This window comes from Harmonia axyridis, chromosome 5, assembly GCF_914767665.1.
Source record: "Harmonia axyridis chromosome 5, icHarAxyr1.1, whole genome shotgun sequence".
NCBI classification, from domain to species: Eukaryota; Metazoa; Arthropoda; class Insecta; order Coleoptera; family Coccinellidae; genus Harmonia; species Harmonia axyridis.
In genome coordinates, this window is record NC_059505.1 from 39,274,534 (window position 1) to 39,287,808 (window position 13,275).

The 13,275-nt window shown below is 38.2% G+C and overlaps 2 protein-coding genes across 19 annotated transcripts in view; both read right to left on the bottom strand.

The window, feature by feature from the left end:
- Window positions 1-74: 74 nt before the first annotated feature.
- Window positions 75-6,094, bottom strand: LOC123680765 (phenoloxidase-activating factor 3-like). 3 transcript variants are annotated; one of them, XM_045618824.1, is made up of 7 exons: window positions 5,840-5,887; window positions 5,681-5,752; window positions 3,594-3,911; window positions 1,730-1,817; window positions 1,480-1,670; window positions 1,334-1,426; window positions 75-595 (listed from the first exon to the last, which is right to left on the bottom strand). In XM_045618824.1, exons 2-7 carry the CDS (start codon window positions 5,685-5,687, stop codon window positions 288-290), a joined length of 1,005 nt encoding a protein of 334 aa, XP_045474780.1. In that variant the 5' UTR covers window positions 5,688-5,752; window positions 5,840-5,887; the 3' UTR covers window positions 75-287. The 3 variants fall into 3 exon arrangements, with proteins under 3 accessions (XP_045474780.1, XP_045474779.1, XP_045474778.1); XM_045618823.1 differs by lacking the exon at window positions 5,681-5,752 and having other exon boundaries at window positions 5,883-6,094; XM_045618822.1 differs by lacking the exon at window positions 5,840-5,887 and having other exon boundaries at window positions 5,681-5,792.
- Window positions 6,095-6,979: 885 nt separating this feature from the next.
- The window catches only part of LOC123680767 (regulator of G-protein signaling 7), a 71,404-nt gene continuing 65,108 nt past the window's right edge, over window positions 6,980-13,275 (bottom strand). For 11 of the 16 annotated variants that reach the window (XM_045618831.1, XM_045618828.1, XM_045618825.1 and 8 more), the window contains 3 exons: window positions 13,111-13,167; window positions 10,184-10,861; window positions 6,980-9,336 (listed from right to left, as the gene is read on the bottom strand). In XM_045618831.1, the coding sequence (XP_045474787.1) occupies window positions 9,276-9,336; window positions 10,184-10,861; window positions 13,111-13,167 (796 nt within the window). In that variant the 3' untranslated portion in view covers window positions 6,980-9,275. Of the gene's footprint in view, window positions 9,337-10,173; window positions 10,862-13,110; window positions 13,168-13,275 lie in introns of all 16 variants that reach the window. The other 5 variants (XM_045618836.1, XM_045618842.1, XM_045618838.1 and 2 more) reach the window with 2 other exon arrangements.

The window sequence follows — 13,275 nt, forward strand, 5'->3', positions numbered from 1 at the left end:
TTTTGACACGATTTATGTAATGTGGAGCTACTCGAAATGATGTTTTTCTGATAATTTCAAAACAAGCAATTCGATTGAAATAAAATTTTGTATTTAGATGTCTAATGATTATTTCAATCAGATCACATCATCTGAACCATAGAAAATAAAAACCAACTACCAACGGTACTTTTTTATGTATTATGTTAGTCACACAGTTCCATCCTTGTGCGAATGGCTGAGTCCTAGCACATAGTAAAGGATATAAGAAGAAGAAGAACAGTTCCATCCTTCATAATCAAACTTATTCAAGGCTCTAGATTGTTCAATATCCATTTCATATAGAAAACCACATTAGTGTAAACCCCAGGCATCCCTAAGGTTCCACAGCTAACAGGACCAAAAGAGATGATACCGTACTGAGTGTATCTTGGCATATTTCCGATATACATTTTTGATGTAAGTGGTCCTCCACTGTCGCCACCACACGAATCTTCTTCTTTTCCTCCTGCACACAAATGCTTCGAATTCAAATTGAAATTGGCGTAGAGCTTTTGGCATAGTGACAACGGTAACATGGGTACTTCTGCTTTCATCAAAAACCGACTCCTTTCTCCTGTAATCGAATCGTTTACAGTAGATATACCTATTCATATAAACTGAACTCTGTTGGCTATTAGTAAGATGTCTAAAAGAGTGGAATGTCCATTTACTCTTGAAAAACCTTAAGATTAAAGTGGCGATTTTCGAAGCCTTCTTGAATTTTAATGATATTGATATGAGTATTTATTTCCCTTTATTTCCGCAACGTTTTTTATGTCGCTCACATCGTCTTTCTGTCAATGTCGTCTTGAGGTTAAATCAATATATCAAATTAATATGATATGAAAAATAATTTAGAATATAAAATATTCTATGTTCTAAGGAAAAATCTGATACACAACATTTGGCAGAACAAATGAAAATTTCGAAACGATGGCGTTGATTGATCTTCTTTAAGAGAAAAAAGAAAAGATCAATTGCCTAAATTCCCTCTACCGAGCCTAAATTATCTTGAATAAAATATAATTAGTGAACAAACTAATATTCAATAAAGATTAAATTCAAGAATATCGAATTGAATGGGTTCAGTTCTCTGGTCTAACTCTATGTTACATATTAATTTGCATGATTTCAAGTGTTAAAATCTTTCTATTTGATCAAAATCAGAATTTGTAATGATGCAGGTATGCTGTCATCCGAAATGAACTTCAAAGTAAGTAAAAAACGTGCCTATATATTCTAAAAAAGTTTTTCTTTCAGGTCAGGAAGAAATTTTTGACGAAATGATAAGTAGCACTTAATTCATTCTTACCTGTTTTGTTGGATCCCCAACCAGAGATTATGAACATCTCGTGTTGAAAATTCTTATTTCCTTCCAAAGGAAGACAAATTGGCCGAACATTTACTGAAAATGAATTTAATTCAGAAACTTCTCGTATTTCGTTTTCTATGCCTCACCGCGAGAGATGTCAGCTTTACCAGAGAGTCTTATTAGAGCTATATCGTTGATATGATCAGATTTTTGATCAAAACTGGAAGGTATAACGATAGTGTCTATATAAAAATCCTGAGATGGAGGATTGCAGTAATAGGTAAGTTGATCACAATCTTCATTCGATAAAATGTCGTACTCTCCCAGACGTACTCCACTGAAAACCGATATTGATTTTGTTTGTTTACCTATAATAGTTGAGTAATTTTTACTTACATTAATGTCTTGAGCACGCAATGGGCAGCGCTTAGTACATATCTCTCCGATATTAAGGAGCCTCCGCAGAAAAACTCTATTGTTTCAGCTGAAACATTCCTTATTTCATACAAAGCAACATGAAGAGTAAAGACATCCTATTTTTGTGATCTTATAATTCAAAATTTTCAAATTGGGTTCGATGAACTGATGAAGAACTCAAGGTTAAAAGCAATTCTGTCTGTCCGTCCGCCCGTGTGACAAATAACTCTTGATAATGTGCTGGTCAATGTTCCTGCAATGAAATCCTATTTTTTCGAAAACTGAAGAAATAACCATACCTTGAAAATTCAAAGTTTATAGGTCTTTCCGTTCGAGAGTTATCATGTTTACGGACGGACACAATTGCATTTTACCACTTAGTCTTCATCAATGACATCGTGGACGGAGTGTTTGATTTAAGAGTGCTCAAAAATACAGATCTTTCCAGCTCTCTTCCGATATACTAGGTGTTCCTAAATGGAAGGTACAAAGGATAATTTTGAGAAAAAAAAGTCCAATGAACATGGGTTCGCAAATGCTTTGTTTTAGAGATACGGGGTGTCTCTTGTAGTCCCACTTTTTTGTGATAGAATTTTTATTAATCTTCACTACAGATGGGATAAATAAGAACCAAAACTTATAGTTCATTTATTCATCACAGCTTTCTAACTAGATCTTTATAATAATTTGTATTTTTCTGAGGATTAGTAGAGAATTCTTTGAATGTTTTCTCGAAATCAGTAGCAGATACGACAAACCTACAAGAAACCAAAAAGTGTAGTGCCAATATCTCTTTTTACATTTTTCTAAACTAACAGTAGTCCACCAAAAAATAGTTCTGGAGTAAAGAAGCGGGTACTGTCCCAGAAAAAATATCACTCTGTAGATTTGCATTCAAAATTAACATATCACACGATGACATCTTTAAATTGGAATATCTTCGCCAAATTTAGGTGAAATATCTTGTTGAGGGAAGATGCTATGGGAAAAATGTCGAAAAAAAATCAAACTTTAACACCCTCTATCTCGAAAACAAAGCGTTTGCGGAGCCATATTTATAAGATGTTTTTTCTTGAAATGATCCGAGAAATCTTGGTAAAAATATTCTCACGCTTAGAATTCTTGAAAATTTTGTGGTTATAGTAAGAACTGATTGAAAAAACTTATATTTATCACGATTAAAAATAAAATTTCCAAACCAAACCAATTTTGAAAAGACTGAAATGAAAGAGTCAAATTTGAATACAATAAAGATGACACATCGGCAACATAGCGACTTGCCTAAGATGCATAGAAAACCTGGTGATTTTTCAGATTTATACCTACTTGATTTCGAGAGACCGCGTCTGTTTCAGATGGCGCATAAATCGTTCATATTTGACATTTCTCTCGATTCTCGGCTCTCACGATCTTTAAGTATAGAACAATTATGTTTTATATTCTATGCTCCTAACGATTTTGTATACTCTATCATTATATTCCATTCATTTCATTAAAAATTCGATAGGAGCTGAATTGAAATTTATTGTGAAAGATTGCTGTGTCTAAAATCAGCATTTCATTTTAAAACTGCCCCAGGCAGATAGCGGGAATTTGAAAACTTCTGAAGAGCGCCACCTTACAGAACTCTGGTTAGGCAGAACATCAAAGCACTATCTCAAAAAGTCTGAAACAAAATCGAATCAGTGCACACACCAGGTTTTCTATGCCTCTTAGATTTGCCCCAGATTTGTGAATGTGTCAAGCAGTGACAAGAATTATTTGGTTGATGTTAAAATCTCATTAGGTATGACGTCATGCTATCGCTAAAATGAATACCCCATAGCAGTATTTCTTTGCCCACCTGTCTGATAGAATAGCAGAGCCATCCAAGGCGCTTCGTTGATGCGAGACGTCTCCCCATTGGCTATGCGAAAACCCCAAGGTATCCCACACTGATCCATGGGTAATAAATGTAGGTTTCTGTGGTTTCTCAAAGTCGCATCGGTCAGGGATTTTCGGGAGCAACAAACCGCTGGATTGGCAACACTGAAACCGCATTGTCTTCTCCTGACTTCCCCGATGATGATATGTTGGGGAATTGTGGGATTCTGTAGGAGTCCTACGAAATACGGACATTGGAAAACGTCCCTGCATTCTGCATAGGGGGTACACGAGTGGTCTGAGTAAAAAACGTACTTCACTTCAGGAAGCTGATAATTTCAAGTGAGGTGCATAGAAAACCTGGTGTGGGGGCATTACTTTAGTTGCTAGTTCTTTAAAATTTCGCTTTATTTCGATGTGGTAGCGCTGCTAACTATTAGGCCAATAGAAAATTCCCCGGTCTGATGCACAGATGGCGGTGCTAGTATTAAATCCATATGATTTTCAGTTAGTACCAACCTTCAAACGATACGTGTCAAAATTTGACAGCAGTCCGACCATTAGTTTGTCAGATATTGCTTTATGAATGGAGCTACTTTTGTTATTTGAAAAAAGATGGAAAAAAAGAATTTCGTGTGCTGATAAAATATTGCTTTTTGAAGGGAAAAATACAGTTGAAGCTAAATCTTGGCTTGATGAAGAGTTTTCGGGTCTGCACCAGGAAAATCAACCATCACTGATTGGTATGCTGAGTTTAAACGTGGTGAAATTAGCACCGAAGACGGCGAACGCAGTGGACGCCCAAAAGAGGCTGTCACCGATGAATAAATCGAAAAAGTTCACAAAATAATTTTGAATGACCGTAAAGTGAAGTTGATCGCGATAGCTTAATGTGTACATCATATCATTCACGAATATTTGTACATGAGAAAGCTGTGTGCAAAATGGGTGCTGCCCGAGCTCATAATCGATCAAAAGCAACAACGTGTTAATGATTCTAAGCATTGTTTGATGCTGTCCAAGTGCAATAATCCTGAATTTTTGCGTCGATATGTGACAATGGATGAAAAATGGCTCTATCATTTCACTCCGGAGTCCAATCGACAGTCAGCTGAGTGGAGTGCACACGATGAACCGAATCCAAAGCGAAGAAAAACACAACAGTCAGCTGGCAAGGTTATGGCAACAGTATTCTGAGATGCGCAAAGGTATAATATTCATTGATTGCTTGCAAAAGGGCAGACCAACAACAGCGATTATATATCGTTATTGGGTCGTTTTAAGAATGAATACATTCAAAAAAAAAAAGTGCTGTTTCATCAAGAAAATGCGGGGTGTCACAAATCAATGAAAACAATGTCAAAATTGCTTGAATTTGGCTTCGAATTTCTTCTGCATCCAACGTATTCGTCAGATCTGGCCCCAGCGACATTTTCCTGTTCTCAGATCTCAAAAGAATGCTCGCTGGAAAGAAATTTAGTGCTAATGAAGAAGTAATCGCCGAAACTGAGGCCTATTTTGAAGCGAAAGACACATTGTAAAAACTACAAAAATGGTATCGAGAAGTTGGAAGATCGCTATAATCGCTGTATCGCCCTCGAAGGCAACTATGTTGAAAAATAAAATCGAATTTTACCAAAAAAATGTGTTTTACTATGTTAGACCGCGAACTTTTCAATTGGCCTGTTATCTAACAAGTTCCAAATTTATTAGAATAATTTTTGATCAATATTCTGTATATTGTATCAAATATTGGCCTCATGTTTGGTATAACCTTTTATTTCACCTTAGAAATGTCATACAGTCTCTGTATGATAAGCTAGTAGGAGTTTTTTTTTTGAATTGTTGGTCTGAACTGTCAGAATTGTTAAAGCAACCCAATTGACTCAAAAACTAGAATATGAAAAAAAAATCATTGAGCAGAGAGAGCTTCAAATTTATAAAGCAAACTGATCCTTAAAAAATATGGGATGTTCCATTTGAAATGAGAAAGTTATATCCAACTTTAGGTATAATCGAAAGTTGCATAACATATGAAAAACATTTCAGCCAAAAGAGTTTACGTACCAAACATTCTTAAGCATTTTTCAAGGGCCCTGTATGTTGAATAATTTCCATTAAAATTCAGTGTAGAAAATTCTAATCGGAAAAATATTTTAATATATATCATAAATGAATTTAATAAAAAAAAAACAAAAATGAAGATAATGAAATATGTACACCTACACCAGGGTTCTAACACATGTTAAAACGTAAACAATATACCTACAGTATGCAGATGCACAATCTATTGTCACGATGAAAAGAAAGAGAAAACTAGGAAACAACGAAATGAAATGCATTTTCACGAAAAGAACGTATCGTCAGGTTTCGGAAACAATCAACTGTTTCGTTTCATCTTTTTCACACTGTATTTTTTCGCATTCTTTGATCTTGATGGGCGCAACATGCGAATCAGATTTCTTATTGGAGAATAATGATATGGGGATATTCAACATTTGGTATTACCTACCTGCAATGTGCCAATAATATTAAAGGTTATGGTTTTATTCCTTTTGTATGAAGTCCAATATTGATCTTTTGTCCTAATTTCAAGGATTCATGTTACATTTTTTATATTAGAGGTTTCAAGTTATATTAAATTTCGTGTTGATAGTTTAGTCTCTTGTTTTTTTTCTGTTGAATTTCTATAATTCACAATTTTTGAAATTATAGTGACTCTGTCTGCACAAAAGATGGCGTTATGGGTGTCGCGCCACACTTTACTCTGGCCGCGGTGGATTTATACACGGTGATTCATCGGAAAAACTAATCATAATTTTGAGCTGAAAATTTGCAGATTAATAGTTGGAGACTATTATCTTTCTCCCTGAATTTTTTTCAGATATCTACAACTTCTGGTTATACTAGAAACAGACTACTACTTCATTATTTCAAATGGCACACCCAGTATATTATTCCATCATTAGATAGCTTTTTTGATGACAATTTCGGCAATATGACGAAAAAAACTCGACGGTTCATGAGTTAATGGGATTGTTATGAAAAAAATGTTGTGATGAGGACTCACATTTTTTTGAATTTTTCAACAGAAAAAGCTTTTACGACAAAAATTTTTCTTTTTCGATTCTGCAAATACGTAGTATTATGACTGTTTACGGTTTGGACCAAAATGTACAGAGTGTTCATGAGAAGATGCGTTGCAGCAGAGTCACCTCCTCACAATGGTGTGAGAATCCCCTGGGAGAGGGTGCACCTACGTAAATTTGGCTTGGGAACGTCTCACCAAAAACTGAAGGATTTGAAATATCACTAAGTGAAGAACATCTTCACATAATTTGGGGACATGATTAATAAGATCGAGAATAATTTTGTACTCCATTTTATTTACTACAGTAATAACATTTTCTATCAACAATTCTAATAAATCAAACGAATCCAAGTACATTTAAGTGGTAACATTTCAATTATGGTAGCTAATACTGTTTATAAAACTATTTACATCACTAACAAATATACTCTCTTTGCATTCACCACAGATTATTTAGAAGTTGATTAAAAGAGGAAAAAAACAGACTTGCTTGTTATAAATAGCGTTGCCGATCTTACCAAGGAACTACCACAACAATCTCAATTTCTCGAGCTGGAAAACATACAAATTCTACAACCTCGTTGCTTTATAATGATCTGATTTCTCATTCTAACCAAATATGCATAGCTAGAACTCGAATACATTGGCTACATAGGCAGTTCCATCCATTTTTGATTACTGCGTTCCATAATACACGTATATACACACAATAATTAAAAGATCCTATCAGGCCGTTATTTTTTCGAATAATTTTTTTTTTTCAATTCGAAATCCCCGGCAGATATAACAAAGGGATGCAGTTCGTTCAAAAGCGATACTATCATTATTGATATTTTTACCACCGATTAAATATTCCAGAAAAGTAGGATTAAATATAACATTATTATACCAAAAATCGACACGAATAATAACATTAATATTTCATTGTACAAATAGTTTCAGATCTTTTAATAGATACAGTTTGTGAGAGAATTTATGTGGAAGGGCGTAGTATACTTTTTTTTTTTCTTAGAGTATGGCGGTGAATTCAATTCTCGTACTTGGGGTCTTATTGGCTTGTTGTTTGTTTGTTTGTTTGTTGTTACTTTATACTTTGTTATGCCTTGTTTAATTTTTGATTTTTGAGGTATCTCAAGATGGTTTGGATCGAGAGTTTGTTCGACTCATTTTGATTCGACGTTTTCTGTTACTTAATCTCGCTCTGATTTTTTTCTGTGACCTTTTTCCATCCCACGGAATCACCTGTAGTTAATTTCACCAGTAGTTCAAACGGTTGAAATTCTCTTATTGATTTAAATGTGTAGCTTTGGCTTTTTGTTATCAAATATCTTTGATCAGTTGATGATGAACATTACAAATTCCGTCATATGATTTAAACAAATTGCCATCAGTAAATAATATTATTTTGATTTTCTTTGTTCTAGTGTGTTTTTTTACACCAAACTTATTTAATATGAACGATTTTTTCTGGTTTTGTTCTGTTTGTGATCTTAATTTTGTTCATAATATTCGTTTCTGAAATTAAATGTTTTTTTTGTTTTAGGTGGCATTATTATTTATCCGCTTCCCTCGTGCCCCTCAAGATGTGGAAACCCAAGACATGGACCCAAGGACCCCTTAGTTATGGTTAATAACAAAAACTACAAACTACGACACTTATTCTCGAATCAATGCTAACCTAACTTCAACACGACAGAGAGAGAGATAGGCTTTTTTTACTACTTGTGCATCAATAATTCACTGGGTGAGTCGAACGTTTTTTTTTTTTTTTGTAATTTTTTTTTCAGTTTTGACTGACAACCTGCACCGTTAATCAATCAAAAAAGTTTTTGTATCTTTACTCCTACCACACGTAATTAGTTAATGATAATAATTATTAGATTAAACAGATACCTACGTTTATATCGATTAGTCATTTTTTTTTGTTAAATAGCGATAATTTGCCCGATTCGGGCCTGGATCCGAAATGTCGGCATGGGTCAATCTGAAATGGAGACGGACTAAGGGCTCAACATCGGTGTCCATCTTCGATTGGCACGCCATCCCAACACTCATCTCTGGGTTCTCACATACCATTGGAGCAGTTGAGAATGACCTAATTACCGAATTCGAAGACGCTACACCAAATTTCTCTTTCAAATAAAGAGACGTTGTCGACCCTGAACGCGTTGATGAGATGATTCTATGGTTCGAATCCGCGCAGTGTTACCAATTGTTCATTTCTCAAATGAACTTCTATGATCCGAGCTCATGCAGTGGAGTAAACGCGTATTATAAGTTGTTTGTCGGGCTCGAGCCCCATCTTGAGATACCCCCGGGTATAATCCAGCCTTTTTTATACCTGTAGTTGTGATTCAAGTGATTCAACGGGTCAAACTGACAGTCTAACCCTCAAATTTCTCATATGGTAACTCTGGAACGGTTGAAACGGTTGCTTGGCAGCGAGGGAAGGAACGTTTCTAGACTAGACGTTCTGGTGGGGATGGGATGACAAGGTGAGTTCGGTGAAAACGGAAGTGTACGAATAGCGTAGGCCGTCTCTAGAATTTTCTTGTTAATCTTCTTCTTCTGCTAAAGGTAGCCGAGGGTCGCGTAGGTCTTGACGAACGGAGTGTCCACCTTACAGGCCTCCCTGCAGATCAAACAATGTTGAAGGGGGGGTAATTTCGTCAGAATGCGATGGACTCTCGATCAATTCACCTTCGGCCGTGGTATTCTCGCATAAAATTCTCCTAATTGAGTTATAATTTTCACCGATTGAACACTGACTTTCAGCTTGTGCGAACAGGTTCAAAGCTAAAATTAGGACGCATAAAACATCTGGTGCAAGAATCTACTTGATACCTTCACCTCCGGTTATCTTCGTTTATCTGACAGTGTGAAATTAGCTGGCAGCTGTGCAGTACCAGAACTTCCAGAGAACGACGAGTTTTTGGACTCAATGTGTGTTTATAATTCAACGCAGCGAATGAAAATAGTTTGTTAAACACCGCCTCGACCCATAATAATTGATTTTAAATTTGCATTTGTAGTCCCATATTGAGGACAGCTGACAGATAAGTTAACACCGATGGAAGAATTCAGTTAACTTGAGGTGAAAAAATGTTTGATAGGAGTTTCGAAACAAAATTTGAATTATTAATGCTTCTTGCACCACTGTTTTCAGACATCCCTGTGAAAGCATCAACAATATATCTGTAGTATGGGCAAATAAGTGCGTCAGTGACAAGTGAAGAAAAAAATTGACGAATAACTGGATTCTTATCTATGGTATTTTTTTTGTTGTCTTTGATTTTGAAGAGTTCAACAAGTAGGAGGATGTTACGACTGAACCCAGATGAAATTTGTCTAGAAAAAATTTGATCAGACCTCTGGCGTGAATTGATCGTACGTCCAGCTGGACGATCGTCGGAAATTACCCAGCGCGGGAAAGGTGGCTAGAGCTAGAAGGTGTCAGAGGCGCACTTGCCGTAACTTACTCGTCTTCCCACGGACACACGTCGTTGCTTCTTGCCTCGGCGTCGTCTCCAACGGCTGCCGCAACTGCTACCTCTTCTGCCACCTCCGACGGAGGCAGTTCGCTGGCCGGCGATTCGCTGTCCGGCTCCGCGAGCGGCGCCAGAGGCTCCACCTGCTGGAAGACGACGGGCGTCTCCTCCAGCAGCTTCTCCACCTCTTGCCCCTCCGCCTGGTCGTCGGCCGCCGAACTGACACTTATGATCGGCGCAGCACAAGTCTTCGCGACGCTGTGGCTTTTTTTCAGAGTTTTGCATGACGCCGGCGTCGGCGTGTGATGCTCCACCTTATTGTCCGGGTCGCCGGTCGGAACCACGAAAGACGCACCGGCGCCGTCTTCGAAAGAGGACACCTTCCTCTTGGTGGACGGGTCCGAGCTGTAGGCTATCGGCACCGAGACCGATGCCCTCCTTGGCAGATCCGGCGCGACGTTGACCACCAGTCTCTTGCCGCCGTCCACGGTGTGCTGTTGGGTCAGGATGTTGGTCCTGTGGACCTTCTCCGAGATCTCGGCCACCGCGGCGCTCATCTCCGAAGAGGAGCTCTCCGACTGTGCCGAGTTCTTTCTGGACCTGGGGGACTCGGTCTCCCAGGGGCAGACCTCTTCGGACGTTGACGTGCCGGCAGCTGGTTTCTTCACCCTACGGAAAGGAGGAATGATAATGTTATGTTTGCTCTGGAGTCTTGGTCGGGCGGTTATAGAGCAATATCGCAGGATAGCCAGACGTTGTTTATGTTCTGATTGGCGGAATGTGTCGTATTTGTGAATACTGGAAAGGTATCTCTATTTGCTAGATTGATTCGTAAAAACATTGCTAACTGGACTTGAATTCTGATTGGTGGTTTTTATGTGAAGTGCTGGCAAGTTGGTATCTAAAGGTGCCAAATCGATGGGTTGTCAAATGGAGACCGACAATGTTTTTCCTACTTCTCTTTCATAAATAGTGAAACCCCTATCAGAAACAAGAGAAGAGTACACCTTTTTGTGTAAAATTCATCTGAAAATCCGCTCTTATCATTCAAAAAAAGTAAGCAGTATGATCTTCATAGCAGTCACAAACACAATTCGATGCGTCACATCCTGTTAATCGGAAAAAATCTAACGTCTGGCTACCCTGGGACCAACAAGGTTTTCGACAGGTTACGGTGCAAGAACAACGACAAGGTCAGTGATTAAAAATGTTGACGGAGCAGAGGACCAGAGTCATGCGTCGTTCTCAAGCTTGTCTCCAACAAAGACCGGCTGGAAGTAAAGAGGGGAAGTGTTTGTCTACTGTGGAGATGGGATATTCAGTCGAGTTTTTGTCGTTGAGTTTGGCCGAAGTTGAGATGTCATGAGTGGGTGTTTCGCTGGAACAATAGCAACTCAGGTGGATGAGGTGTTTATCATCGAATAACTCGCTCGACGATTGGCTTGTGTAGGTCGTAGGTCTTCTTCAGACTTCCTAGCAAGTAGATAAGTCGAAAAGTTAATTTCCAAGATGCCACCAAAGTTCGATCCTACTGAAGTTAAATACGTATACTTGAGATGTGTCGGAGGAGAAGTAGGTGCAACCTCTTCTTTGGCCCCCAAAATCAGTCCTCTAGGTTTGTCCCCCAAAAAAATTGGTGACGACATTGCCGACTGGAAAAGTCTCAAAATTACAGTATGCTTGAAAATCCAAAATCGTCAAGCAACTATATCTGTTGTACCATCAGCAGCTTCCCTCATCATTAAGGCTCTTGAAGAACCTCCACGAGACAGGGAAGCAAAAGAATGTTAAACATTCAACAAATTTGGCTTCAGATGATGTTCTGGAGATTGCCAAACCAATAAGGTCTAGGTCCATGGCAAGAACATTATCTGGATCTGCTAAAGAAATCTTAGGTACTTGTCAAGCAGTTGGATGTACTGTAGATGGAAAACCACCACATGACCTTATTGGTGAAATCAATGACGGTAGTCTTGAAATCCCAAATCTTTTGGGCGTGATCATTCTTCCAAGGCTTACTGTAAATTTGCTTCTTGGCAAAGGGAGATCTGACTCTCAGATCGGTGTGTATAAGGATTATATCGGAAAATTCTGCTGATGTTTCACTCAACATCTTTTGGGAGTCATACCATGCCATAGTGTCCAATGAGCAGCTTCAACTTATCCTCAAAAAACAATAGGGAAAGCCTCCTCTTCAGACGGCTCAATAAGCTCTTAGGAATATCATCGTTGTGGGGTGTTGATTATTAAGTTATTAATTCTTCTTTTTCATCAGCTTCCTCTCTGATTGGTGAGAGAATAATTGAACATGAGACTAGTGAAAAATCTATTCACCTTTCCAAAAGCAGGACAATCCCATGCAATGTAATGTACAGAATTACCCACCGAGTAATTCTGATTTTCTATGATCTCAAAATCAGACGGCTTCAGTGAAACTTGACCTGGCTTGCTAAAATTTTCAGCGAAACACTTGTAGTACTTTGTCAAGCTTTATTCAGTGAAAAAAGGTTTCCAGTAGATAGTTATTCAGGAAACGGTAGGTCAGTGTTAGAGGTTAGTTAGTTACTGGGAGCAGCACACAGACGGCAAACAACAACACCAAAGAAATGTTACATTCAGACGGTAGAGTAGCAGCAACAACACCATGAAGAATGAAATTTTATACTCCCTTTCGATAAGAATTTCGACCTCGGTATTAGAAAAATAGCCGTTTCGCTATAGTTGGCCATCCTGACGACCCTATTGGCAACCCTGACAAATTTTCTATGGTCAACGTTCGTTGTCGAGGGTTGTCAATAGAATCGGGACCAGTAGAGGTCGTGACGTGTCGTCCAAGAGAGAGTTACAGATTCCTGCTAGGCTCTTAACGAAATCTTATCCAAACGGAGTATATGAACACTGCAAACGACGAAACTTACGGACTAGGAACCTTCGGAGCAGCTGATACGCCCTTCGGTAGGTTTGCCAGATCACCCCTGCAAACGCAAGCATGATGTCTACTGACTACTAATTGCAAATGCCTTCAAACCAACCGATATATTGATACGAGATGGCGTGGTGCGACTTGATTGATGCTTATTGGG

Coding starts and splice junctions, on each gene's coding strand:
- LOC123680765 (XM_045618822.1), bottom strand. CDS start 5,783: ATGATATATATTAAAATATTTTTCCGATTAGAATTTTCTACACTGAAT. Junction 1,671..1,729: donor TGCGTGCTCAAGACATTAAT/GTAAGTAAAAAT, acceptor ATCGGTTTTCAG/TGGAGTACGTCTGGGAGAGT. Junction 1,427..1,479: donor TAAAGCTGACATCTCTCGCG/GTGAGGCATAGA, acceptor ATTCATTTTCAG/TAAATGTTCGGCCAATTTGT.